Source organism: Euprymna scolopes, chromosome 8 (assembly GCF_053919585.1).
Source record: "Euprymna scolopes isolate OS-2025 chromosome 8, ASM5391958v1, whole genome shotgun sequence".
Taxonomy (NCBI): domain Eukaryota; kingdom Metazoa; phylum Mollusca; class Cephalopoda; order Sepiida; family Sepiolidae; genus Euprymna; species Euprymna scolopes.
The window spans coordinates 162,511,357-162,524,598 of NC_136489.1; the positions used below are offsets into that span (position 1 = coordinate 162,511,357).

The following is a 13,242-nucleotide window of genomic DNA, read 5'->3' on the forward strand; positions in this document are numbered from 1 at the left end:
CTGGACCGGGGTAAACTCGCTTCCAGGTATTTTCAGCTGGACCGATGTACCGGTCCGCATTCTCGGTGTCTGGTTTGGACCGGGACTTCAGCTGGAAAAGAATTGGTCGGAAGTACAGTCTAAGGTCAAATCGTCAGTAAAGACTTGGATTGGAAGGAAATTGTCCTTGAAGTGTCGGGCGGAGGCATGTGCTACATACGTCTTTCCGCTCATCCTTTACCGTTTGTCTGTACTTCCTCTCCCTGCAGAACGACTAACCCGCTTACAAGGGCGCCTCGATTCACTTTTGTGGAACGAGGGTAAGCATTATGTCTGCAGAGAGGTCTGTGTTCAAAATCCGAGCGAGGGAGGCCTGGGTCAGCCCAGTCTCTTGTGTCATAGAAACGCCGAGAGATTGGCTTTCCTGGGTCGTTCGCTTGAAGGAGACGCTCCTTGGGTCCCTGTGGTTGAGAACTCGTTTCCCAATCTCAAACCCAACCCTTCGGTAGAAGGTCGTCGTAGACCGAAGGGGGAGTCCAAGTTCTTCTCCGAATGCCGAACCGCTCTTAGAGCTTTGCCGGGGACCAATGTCCTCGATCAGCCAAGGAAGAAACTGTATCGGGATTTAGTGGAGGGGACCGCGAAGGATCCACTTTGTAGGCGGATGGGATGGTCGATGGAGGTTGTCCGTTCTCAATGGTGTTGGGTGCCGGGACGGGAGATTCTGAATAACTCGGAATTCTCCCTGACTTGGCGACTGGTCCGAAATGCGCTGCCCCTCTTCGACGTACTTTTTTCCGGTATAAAGAACATACCAGCCGCTTCTGTCCGTGCTGTGACGAACGCGAGCCCGAAACAATCGAGCACGCATTTTTTAGTTGCAGCCGGATACAGCCCCTATTAAGGTACGTCGAGGGGGTAACAGCTCGCATCGATGCCGAGTGTCTGCTCGATCTCGACGTAGGAACTTTTGTGTACAACATGGAGCCGCCGTTCCCCAGGGAGGAAAGTTTGGTTTTCCTGGCGATCCTAGCAGTAGCGCGCATGACCATTTGGATCACGCGCCTCAAGTTGGTCCACGAAGGGACATCTGTTCCTGATCGGGATCTGATCGTTTACTTTAAACATTTGCTTAAAGTAAAGATCAGATGCGATTGGAAGAGGTTGCCTAGAGTGGAATTTGACAAGAGGTGGGTGCACAGCACTAGTTTGTGCATCCGTCGAGGAGCCAAGTTTCAATACGTGTTCCCTCCTTAGGCATGGCATGGGCGGTGCTGGGTCCTACGGAACCCATCCTGCCTAGGTTAGCATTATAAGTTCAGTAAAGTAACTCTTGACTGGTGGTACAAATGAGATCCTGTTCCTGATTTTATTTTTTGGTATTAGAGAACCTCTGAGTCTGCCCAACCCCCCTGCTCCTCATCTTTATTTTCTGATGCTCCCGGTCATCCCGCTACTCAGAGGTCACCTTCCTACCCCCTCCATCCGTTGCTTTATTTTCTCCCACCTCCATTAAGGCGACTTCCTCAAACCCCATTAGGGATGCTCTGCTTGTTTTCGGTTCCCCGGAAAACAGTGGGGGATCTAGCCACATAGAATAGTACAGGGGGGGTCTTACTAACAACACATTAGTAGTTTTTTCCTTATTTTTGAAATGAACATTTTCATTAGTTTTTTCCCACTCCACGAACATTTTATGCCAATTAATTCAAGAACTCTTTCTAATGAAATCGAACTTTATTTTCTCACACATACACACACACAAAAAAAAAAAAAAAAAAAAAAAAAAAAAATGCACACACAACATACAGAAATGAATATACAAATTGTACTTAGTTAAATTTTACATTGAACGCTGGGGTTATTAGTTAGATTAGGATCCACAGAGTGATTGAGGTATTTTGGTAAATGTTGCCAGTCAAGAGTAAGACTTCAAAGTCTCATCTGTTACATAGTCAAAAAGACCCTGTACCCTCCCCCTCCCAATTTCTTGTAGGGCCTTGTGCCTAATTTTGTTGAATTGAATTTTTTGTACGTTTTTTATGTTCAATTTTTTCTTTCTCAATAAAATATATAAACAAGATCAAAGTGTAGTATCTGTTCTTCAGATGCTGCACTTAAGATAATTTGTACCAGTCAATGGAGGGGAAACCCTCTATACTGGGACAATTATTATTTTTGGTAACCAGAGTGCCCCCTTTTTGCCTACTTTTAGGGGAGCTGGTTTTAACCTCACATTAAAAACGGCCTTGTGCCTAATTTGCTCAGTGGGGGAGCAAATAAATACCATCTGTTCTTCAGATCTACACTTCAATTTCTTGTTCTCTGTCAGTGGAAGAGAAATCATTCACGACTGAGACAATTTTTATTTTTGTTCCTTTTCTCCACATTAAAAAACGACCCTGGAGGGGGGCATTGTAAATAGGAACCAGTCCTCAAATGAAGAAAAAGAAAACTATTAATTTAAAAAAAAAAAAATGAAACGTTATAAAATATAAAGTGAGAAGGTTCCTGTGGTATAACTACTTCAGACATTAAACGTAAGAGCAGAAAAGAAAAGAAAAGAGAGAAAAAAAGGAAAGAATAAAAAAGAAAGGTGTATTCAAGGTTAATTGTGTTGGGGGAGGGGGGAGTTACTTGGAAATCAAAGACAAAGAGATGAAAGGGCGAACCTGAGTAAATGACTTCTAGAGGAGGAGGAGGAGGAGGAGGAGGAGGAGGAGGAGGACTAGAGAGGTTTCAAAAAAAAAAAAAAGAAAGAAGTAATTATTTGTATTTTTGAGATGAGGTGTTTTCATTTATTGAGATTGTCGGACTGACTTCTTCATCTTGGTTGTTATAGTCACAACGTTTCGATCGTTTTGCCCTCCGGCCTTCGTCAGGTGTTTTGTATCGAACTGGGGGACCGTTTGTTAGGAGTCTCGAACCCAACCCTTTATTATTATTATTATTACGGGGGTACCGTGTTCGGACTCCAGCTAGGCTCTGGGACATAGTTGCTGATTCTCTGTTTTGGATGTTACTTTTCACTGCCTTCGTTCAGGATTGAACTCAGCACCTTTGGGTAACTGTAAACTTTGATACAACGTCTAGGACCACTCGGCCATATGTCACTGGCAAAACGGCCGAAACGTTGTGACAATAACAACCAAGATGAGGAAGTCAGTCCGACAATCTCTATCAATGAAAACACCTCATCTCAAAAATACAGACAATCAAAAGTAATTATGTTATAGATAACGGTAAGTAAGCGAATCAGATATGTTTAATAAGAAAGTGAATTAAAAAAAAAAGAAAATTTTATCATTGGAGAATTAAAAGCAAATATAATGCAGTAATATATTATTTAATTGGAATTCATTATTCAGTATTATTTATTTTATTGCGGACTATTATGCTCATCTTTCTTAGTTATTGTTTCACGACGTTTCGGCCAACTATTCCTCTGGCCTTTGTCAGGTGGTAACCGCGACGGGATAGGAACTCCGAATCTCCTAACTGCATTCTCTGAGCTCCCTTTGATTTAGCCTCGTTTTCGAATATCATAATATATGATCACTAGCAGTTCAGACCAGCTTTGCTCGGCCCCTATGTACTGTTCATAACTTTATATGTATATTAAAAATTTTGACTCCTGTCCAGATAACCTACATCTAAAATTTCAAGTGTTTAGACCCAAAATTGGCAAAGAGTTTGGTAGAGTCTGCAAAGGTCAACTCTTTCAACTTTGACCACTTGGCAGCCAAATTTTCGCCCAAAAACTGATTAAAAAAGTTTGCCGCATCTCTGAACACTCTTTATGTAAAATTTCAAATGTTTAGATCAAACATTAGCTAAGAGGTCAATTTTTTTTAACTTTGACCCCAATTTTGACCCCTTAACATTTATTGTTTTGAGCTCAAATCAAGTTAAAAAGTTTGATCCATGTCCAAGGAACCTACATCTAAAATTTCAAATGTTTGGACTCAAAATTGGCGGAAGAGTTTGGTAGAGTTTCAAAGGTAAAATCGTTGAACTTTGACCCCGAAAGCCAAATTTCTCTCCAAAAACCGATTAAAAAGATTTTTCCAAGTCTCAATACCCCTTATATCATATCTCGAGTCTGTAGACTGAAAATTGACAGAGTAATTTGGTAGGGAAATGTAAACACAGACACACACACACAGACATTTTCACTTTTATATAATGTACACAGACACGTTCACTTTTATAGATATACTAGCATTTCGGCCTGGCGTTGTCCGAGTGTTTGGAGATGTATGCTGAGCAAAAAAAAAAAAACGGTCAATTTTTTTAACTTAGACTCCTATCACGACCCCTTAACATTTGTCGGAGAAGTTTGGTAGAATTCTCAAAGGTCAAATCGTTGAACTTTGATCCCTTAATCGCCAAATTTCTGGCCGAAAACCGATCACATCGATTTTCCCAAATCTCAGTATCCTGTATATCAAATTTCGAGTCTGTAGACTAAAAATTGACAGTTACTGCGTAGGGAAATGTACACTCAGACACGTTCACTTTTATAGATATATAGATAACAATCGATAGAAAATTGAATTTATAATAATATATACGAAATCCGCATAAATTAAAACATCATATTGAAGTGTATTTTATGACCGGGTTACGCCGGGCGTCCCTGTTAGCTTAGTTTTTACAGTTTTAACAAAAAAAAAAAGCTACAATAATATCAGGGTGTCTCCATTTACGTTGAACATCTACAGAATGTCAACATCAATATATTACATATGAACGAGTCTACTGTGGAATTTTCACAGATCCCGCTAGTATTCATGTTATAAAAATATTTTTTAATCATTACAACATTGCCTTTACTAACTAGCAGAGCATTATCACTGTCGACGAAGGGACGAGTATATCAGACATGTGTACATTTTGTGATGTTGTATGGACGTGGAACATGGACAGTAGCCGTTGAGGACATACGTTGCATGGGGAGAAATATGAGAATGATATAATGGATGTGTAACCCGAGGCTTAAGAAAGGCTTAGTTCTAATAATGGCAGAGGAAGATTAAATCTGGTGAGCATAGAGAAATGTGTGCAAAACTGGAGACTGATGTTATCGCCATGTTAAAAGAATGGATAAGTTCTTGGATCTATAGATGTACAACAGTTGAGGAAGCAAGTCCAGCTCATAAGGAAAATATGAGGAAAATTGATAAAAATAGAAAGGATAAAAACTTGGCCAGAGATAAGTTAGGTTGGAAGACAATTTCTTGAAACTGTTCAACACATGCCAGCAAGTTCTCTAACAGTTGTGCATGGATTGGCTTCGACTAAGGCTCTTAATTGATCGTTGTCAACTTCAACAGCGAAATCAGGTGACTTCTCACTTAACTGCACCTGTTTCCTATTTCTTTGGCGTCTTGTTTCTCTTTTCTCCTCGTTGACAGAAATCTTCTTTTTTTTTTTTTTTTTTTTTTACTTCTTTCTCCCACAGACATATTGGTTGTTAAATCATATTTTTATCTCGCCCCACTCCCATTGGCTAATTATTCTTTTATTATTTTCTCTTTTTGACCGGATGTGACAGGTGACGAGTAAACATCCGGTTGGGAGTTCATTACTTTTTTCATGAATCCCCACACATTACAACATAAAATATACAAAATATAACATGAAGATTAAATATTAAAATACGAAAGTATTATCTCTGTTTGGTAAAATATATATTTTGTAATCAAACAAATATGTTGATAATATATATAAATTCAGGCTTGAGATATTCAAAAAGTAGGAATTCAATGAGTCGTCAGATAGTGCTCAGTAACAAGAGCAAAATATATATTTTTTTATTATGTATTCGAAGGTAAACAGTTACATTTGGTCGCTACAAACAGCCATCTGTTTCAATCAATGAGACTTTGTCAGGCATCGAATGGTTCAGAGTTGCCTGATAAAGTATCATTGATTGAAACAGATGGCTGTTTGTAGCGACCAAATGTAACTGTTTACCTTTGAATAAATAAAATATATATGCGTGTATAGTAAATATATCTTTGGTAATCAAACATGTTGATAATAAATGAATACATAAAATGCAGCAAAAAAAAGGACAGTTTACATTTGTTTTTACATTTTTTTACATTTATTTTTTTTACATTTTTTTTACATTTTTCTTTACATTTTTTTTTACATTTTTTTGCATTTTTTTTTACATTTTTTTACATTTTTTTTTACATTTTTTTACATTTTTTTTACATTTTTTTTTTACATTTTATTTTACATTTTTTTTAACATTTTTTTTAACATTTTTTTTTACATTTATTTTTACATTTTTTTTTACATTTTTTTTACATTTTTTTTACATTTTTTTTACATTTTTTTAAATATTTTTTTTTACATTTTTTTTTTACATTTTTTTACATTTTTTTACACTTTTTTTACATTTTTTTCTAACATTTTTTTTTACATTTTTTTTTACATTTTTTTTTACATTTTTTTTTACATTTTTTTTTACATTTTTTTTTTACATTTTTTTTTACATTTTTTTTACATTTTTTTTACATTTTTTTTTTTACAGTTTTTTCTTTTTACATTTTTTTCTTTTTACATTTTTTTTTTACATTTTTTTTTTTACATTTTTTTTAGTTATAATAGATATCAAAAATTTATTAATCGCCGTTGTCAAGATATCATTTTGATTTTAATGCTGTTTTTTTTTTCACAGGAACCAGATCTAAAAAACGTGGACTTGATGAGAAAGGTTCCTGTGCAAACTATGTTGAAACTGAACAGGTATGTTAGCAAATATATATATATTTTTTAAGATGTATATGTGACTTTTACAAACATTATTGGCTCTCTATCTCTCTCTCTCAATAAGTGAATGTGTGTGTGTCTGTGTACATTTCCTTACACAATAACTATGTCAATTTTTAGTCTACAGACTTGAAATTTGATATACAGGTTACTGAGATTTGGGAATATCCATGTGATCGGTTCTTGCCCAGAAATTTGGCGATTAAGGGGTCAAAGTTCAACGATTTGACCTTTGAGAACTCTACCAAACTCCTCCGACAATTTTGGGTCCACGCACTTGAAATTTTACATATAGGTTTCTTGGACATGGATCTAACTTAATAACTTGATTTGAGCCCAAAACAATAAATTTTAAGGGGTCATAATAGGGGTCAAAGTAAAAAACAATTGACCTCTGCGGTCTCTTCCAACTTACTCAGACAATTTCTGGTCTAAATATTTGAAATTTTACATAAAGGGTATTCACAGATAGGGCAAGCTTTTTCATCAATTTGGGTTGAAAATGTTTAGTTACCAATATATAAATGTATGTATGTATGTCTGTTTGCATGTCTGCCTTAAACTTTCAATAGAGGCGACGGATTTTACCAAGATCAGTATCGTTTTAAAGTTCGACCTTTCATACGACAAATATCGAAAAATTGGCTAAAAACATTGATATCTTCCCCTTCAACTTAGCACATTTCTACAGGGGGGGGGTCACTTTTTTCACCGATATTTTTGAAAGTTATCCTCTCCTTTCGATTCTCTAGCCTTAATTTTAAAAAAATGTCGCTTCCGGTTTGGCGGTGGTCGTAACAGCATAAACGTTAGGTTTTACCCCGTTCTTTTCCTCCTTTGCGGTACAGGTTCGAGCCTGCCTTCCTACTACCACTTTTTTTTTTTTCTCAACATGCACATCCAAACACCCGGGCAACGCCGGGCTGAAATGCTAGTATATATATATATATATATATATATATATATATATATATATATATATATATATAATTACAAGGCATCACTTTAGGCCACCCAAGACATGTAGAGAGAGGGGGGTATATTGATGACAAGATGTTGGCAAATATTTTTTTATTTTATTTTTTTATAGATGTATATGTGATGTGCAGACATTATTGACTCTATACAGATAGTTATATGGAATAAGTCAGAAAGAGTGACAACCTTGGTTGAAGTGATTGTCCCTAATGATGGCAGTCTGAACAGAGCTGAAAGACAGAAACAGACCAAATATCAAGGTCTCATGTATGATATAAAAACAAACTGGAGTCTTAGGGATATATCAATCATACCAGTTGTTATAGGTGCCACAGGGCTTATGATGAAGAACCTAAAGTCTTGCCTAACTAATATTCCTGGTGAACCAAGTGCAAAAGAGATCCAGACAATTACACTTAAGGGAACAACGAGGATACCAAAAAGAGCTCTCGGTTGGTTTCAATAAAAAGCAGGGGGATTTTAGCAGCTGGTTTGGCTGCTCCATATCCAGTATTACAATCTTCAAAAAAAAAAAATTACATATTATTACAAGGCCTTAGTAAACGGCAACAGACGGGAAAAGTTTAAAGTCACTCACAAACATCTGGCCTAAGTGACACAAAGACAAAAATAAATAAAATAAATGATAATTCTAAAAGTTCATATTTAATTTTATTTACCTAAATGATTACTAAATTATGGAATCACTTAAAAAATTTGGCAGTTCTAAGATTCTTTTTCTGTTTGTCAATTTTAGATCATACAATTCCCACCACATTTGGTCTCCTTTGTCCAAGTTCGAGGATCAGTACCTGTGTTTTGGAGCCAGTCAGGTTTTAAATACAGACCTCCGCCAAAATTGGAACGAGGTGAGTAATGATTGGAATCTGAACTAAACTTTAAAAACATATTTCCATTTTCTTTTTTTTGTGTTGAATTTATTTCTTATAAAAAATTTTGATTTTTTTATTTAATCAAAATTTTTTTTTTCGGCATTTTTATTTCAGCAATGTTTGCGCTTGACTGTTTATTGACTTTTGTTTTAAAAGATCGATAATTCTTATGATTGTATTGTGGAATGTGCTGAGTGGGAAGTTTTCTGCCTCATTTGCAGTATTAATATAAATGTCGGAATGCCCGTTAAATGCACATAAATGTTACAAATGCGATTTGTTCATGATGGAGGAAATAGAAATGTAATGTGTTATGGGGTACTAAAAATGGAGGAGGGTCCATTGTGTAATGTGTACCATAGCACCACATGTCGATATGTACTTGGGATGAAGGGTTCATTCTGATGTGTATACGTGTCGTTAAATGTCTATCATTGGTGATTCTTCACTATTTGAACCCTAAGTTATTTTGTTGCTGTCTGTTTATGTTCCACTGCTATGATCGTTTAAATGTTCATATGCGGGTGTGTGTGTGTGTGTATATGTGTGTGCGTGATACATGTATTTTGGACATACCTTAACTTCATGCGTCGTTGATCTTGTCCACCTGGAATTCAGCTTGTTCTTGGAGGGGAGGCTGGAACTTGTTTGGACGAATATACAACCACTTCCAAGAACGTTGGTTGGTTTGTTTTTTATAGTTTTTATTCACTTTCCAAGCGTCAATAATGTTTGATACTAAAATATTAGTAGAACTGATATACATTTGAGGGTTGTTTGCATTAGTAAGTCAATGCTCCAGTCTGATTTCTTAAGAGCAAAATCATCAGTAAATACTTGCGTTCAATGATATTTGATCTGAGGTGATCACTAGGGCCAGAGCAACACTATATTTTTTTACGTTGTTTTGACACTCTAGTCTATATCCGTTGATATCCCATGTTTTTACATAGTGATGTGGTTCTCAGTTGATTAACTGTGTCAGGTATACACCAGAGAGTCAAAAGGGTGATGAAAATGTTCTATTGCCCTAGTGATCGCACAGATAAAAACTTGACTTATTATCTTCACCTAAGTTATTGTTGTGGCCTTATTTTAGGGGTTCACAATATCAAACAGGAGAGTCTGTAAAGTCATGTCAACAATTAGGCTGGCATGAAATCTCTGATTAGAGAGTCCAAAATGGCTGCCTTTCACAGCGATGGGAGAGTCCATGTGAAGACAGGAATAGGGGTGTCAGTTACCCCAGAACATTTACTTGCATGGTTTATTCTAGGTCTCCGTTCTAAGACACGTCAGCCCTCTCCCCAGTGAAGGAGGGGACGACCTGTTAAACTGTCCGTCTCATATATTCTTTTAATGTGACTAAACCAACAAAGTCTTCTGTTCTGTGCACATCTCCGTATAATGTACAGATTTAATTTTCTGAGGCCTTTAAGATTCACATTACATATTAATGTCATCTCCAGCTAACCTGATCACGTGGTGACATACACGTAGATCCGATCAGCTGATGAGATACTTCCGGTAAACTTGTCTATGATCTAGCTTTGCTATATTTTGACAGCCTTTTATCAACATTCTTCATATTCATCTCTTGTTTATCTCTCCAGTTAGATAGATAGATCGACATATAGATAAATAGCTAACAAATACTTTGTTGCGTTGAAAATACCTACAACATAACAATATGTATACATATCCTGTATATTTAGGCAGCAAGTCTTCATTTAAACGTACAAATCATAGAATGCTTCTGTTTAACGACTTCTTGATTTTTCCAATCTACATATTAATATTAGTATTATCGAACGTTTGTATTGTTTTCGCTAAGGTCTTCTACGTTGCTTGTCTGCTGGGTTTACATATGTGCGGTTATTTACAGAAACGTACGTTTGGGGGAAAAAGACGTATCTAATTGGATGTGATCGACCTACTACATAACAAATGCACATAGAAAGACTAGATGCAGCTCCATCAAGTTGCAGCAGCGATTTTGGAAGAGATCAAATTTCTTTTAAAAGCAACAACCACATGATCTTCTAAGGCTCCAGTCACGTGATTAACATGTTTTTAGCATCAAAGCCAATTATCTCTTAAGGGCGAAAATTGATCTCCTGCAATAACACGTTTGACACAGATAGAAAGACTGGACACAGCTACATGCCCACAAAAGTCGGTAAAAAAAACAAACAAAAAAAAAACTAAAGTCGAGATGGCAGTCAAGTTCTTCGAACCGAACATAACACTATCTGTAGCACCATGTTAGATTGTCCGAAATGTTATGAAAACATCTAAGATGAGAACAGTAATTTGAATAATCCCCCGTTTGTTTTTGTTTTTTTCACGCAGACATATTTTGCATAGCTTTTGCAAATTAACTTTCAAACTCACATATCTTTAGCCATTAATCCGTCTTTCTCTCAAATTCATCCTTATTACTTTTTCTAATATTTTCCTTTTGATTCCCCTGTCAACTAATACCGTGCCACCGCATCTACTTTACATCTAATAACCTACATATTCTCATATATTCTTTTAATGTAACTAAACCAACAGAGTCTTCTGTTCTGTGCACATCTCCGTATAATGTACAGATTTAATTTTCTGAGGCCTTTAAGATTCACATTGCATATTAATTTTATCATTTCTCTCCATGCAACGCATATCCTCAACCTTCATTTATATCATCACACTACATATACATGCCTGATAGACTCTACTCTGAACTGGGCTCATCCATTCCTGATTCTTGCTGTGGTATCAGTTCTCTCTTTACTTAACAAAACTAATGACTACAAAAATTTAAGTAGTGTTTCTTCACTGAGTTTTGGTCCCCCGACAAAAGGAAGGTGGACCTGTAAATTTACCCTTATCCGTTCGTCCATCCACACTTTTCTCAATAACTATGCCTTGAAATATTTTGGAATTTTGTGCAAACATTAAACATGATATGAGTAAAAAAAAATAGCAGAAAGGATTTCCCGGAAAACTCCGCTCCGCCCCACCCCAACCTCAGGGTGCCTTTCGGGTTAAAACGGCTAAAATTAACACGTTTGTGCTTATCAAAAAAAAATTGATCCCTTGGATTTTTTAAAAACTTTCTGAAAAGTTGTAACTAACTGCTCTCTGTATAATTTTGGTTGTCTATACTTCGCAAAAACTCTTGGGTGTGCCCCAGGGGCTCTTTTAGGGCTAATAAAAACACTCCATTTTTGGGACTGTTTTACCATATTTATCCAAAATTTTCTGTGTATGTCTATTTAGCAGTTTTGCATGGTGCTGAACTCAAATTTAAATATGTTAAGGCCTTGGAGACATTTTGGGCTGAATGGAGGGGGGATGCAAATGATGGACAATCATTCCTTTTTTTGCATGATGCAGAACTCAAATTTACGTATGTTAAAGCCTAAAACTGTACTGTTTGTTCATTTTCACCAGGATTTGACGTCCCCTGGGGACTTTTGAGGCTAAATGGGTGGGGGGGGGGAAATGCTGAACTGAGTCATTTTTTTTAGGCCTCGTTCACTGTGCAATCACGGGGGACCATGCATGCTTCACTTGTTCTTTTTTATGTGTCACATGACACTTTTGTGCTACTTTTATTGTGCAAGATTAGCATCTAAAAATGACTGTATTGCTTTTTGTATTGCTGATGGAAGGATTAAATTTTAAACGAAAAAGGCAAGAAAACAAAAGTTGTTATAAAAAAATAAGACAAATATATTTTCATTCTGAATCCCCAGAAAGGCAAACTGGTCCTGGCGTTGCAATTGCCTGTTTAGGAATATTCAGTTTTTATGGAAAAGGTATTTTAGTAGAGAAGCATATCCCAGATCAATACTTTAACATATTCCCCCCCCCCCCCGACAAAGGAGGGATTGGACCTTGTAATTTACTCCTGTTCGTCCATTCGTCTGTTAGCATTTTTCTCATTAACCATGCTTTGGATTTTTTAAAAATTTTGCACAAACATTAGTCATGGTGAAAGTAAATTTTTCGCTCATGGAGGGGGACCTTGCATGCTCGACTTGTTGTATATAGATTTACTTCTGTTTGGATATCTTTCTGACTTGGTTGGTTGAAATTTAGTTGCTTTTTTTTTTTTTTTTTCATTCTTGAACCATAAATAATTCTATCAATTATTTAAAAAAAAAACTAATATTGTTCTTGTTTTAACATTTTATTGAAAGCTAGTGTGGGTGCCCGGCATTGCCCGGCTGTTTGTTTGGAGGGGGAGTTGTAGCAGGCAGGCTCGAACCCGTGACGCTAAGACGCTAATAAAAGAAAGTGAAAGAAAAGCTGAGATCTTACCGCTACGCTATGACGTGAGAGGAAATGAAAAGCGTTCAAATTTATCGATGTCAATCAAAAAGTTGACTTGAAGTGAATAAGTTAAGAATCACGAACGAAGGTGGGCTGCAGGCCAGTTTCTACTTCCCCACGATATTGGGAAATCCAGCCCCCCCCCTCAAGAAGGGGGAGCTCTCCAAAAGAATTTGATATGAAGGGTTTTCCCAACATTGATCAAAGCTAATTGCGTTTCTGGAGGTCCTGGACGGAAAGCCAGGCAGCCTACTTCGCTCAGATTAGTTTAGCTTTTATA

General features: G+C 36.6%; 1 protein-coding gene across 4 annotated transcripts in view; it reads left to right on the top strand.

Moving 5' to 3' along the window:
* The window catches only part of LOC145284013 (phosphatidylinositide 4-phosphatase SAC2-like), a 697,431-nt gene that overhangs the window by 308,352 nt on the left and 375,837 nt on the right, over positions 1 to 13,242 (top strand). For all 4 annotated transcript variants that reach the window (XM_080133106.1, XM_080133105.1, XM_080133103.1 and 1 more), the window contains 2 exons: positions 6,674 to 6,741; positions 8,501 to 8,612. In XM_080133106.1, the coding sequence (XP_079989232.1) occupies positions 6,674 to 6,741; positions 8,501 to 8,612 (180 nt within the window). The remainder of the gene's footprint in view (positions 1 to 6,673; positions 6,742 to 8,500; positions 8,613 to 13,242) is intronic.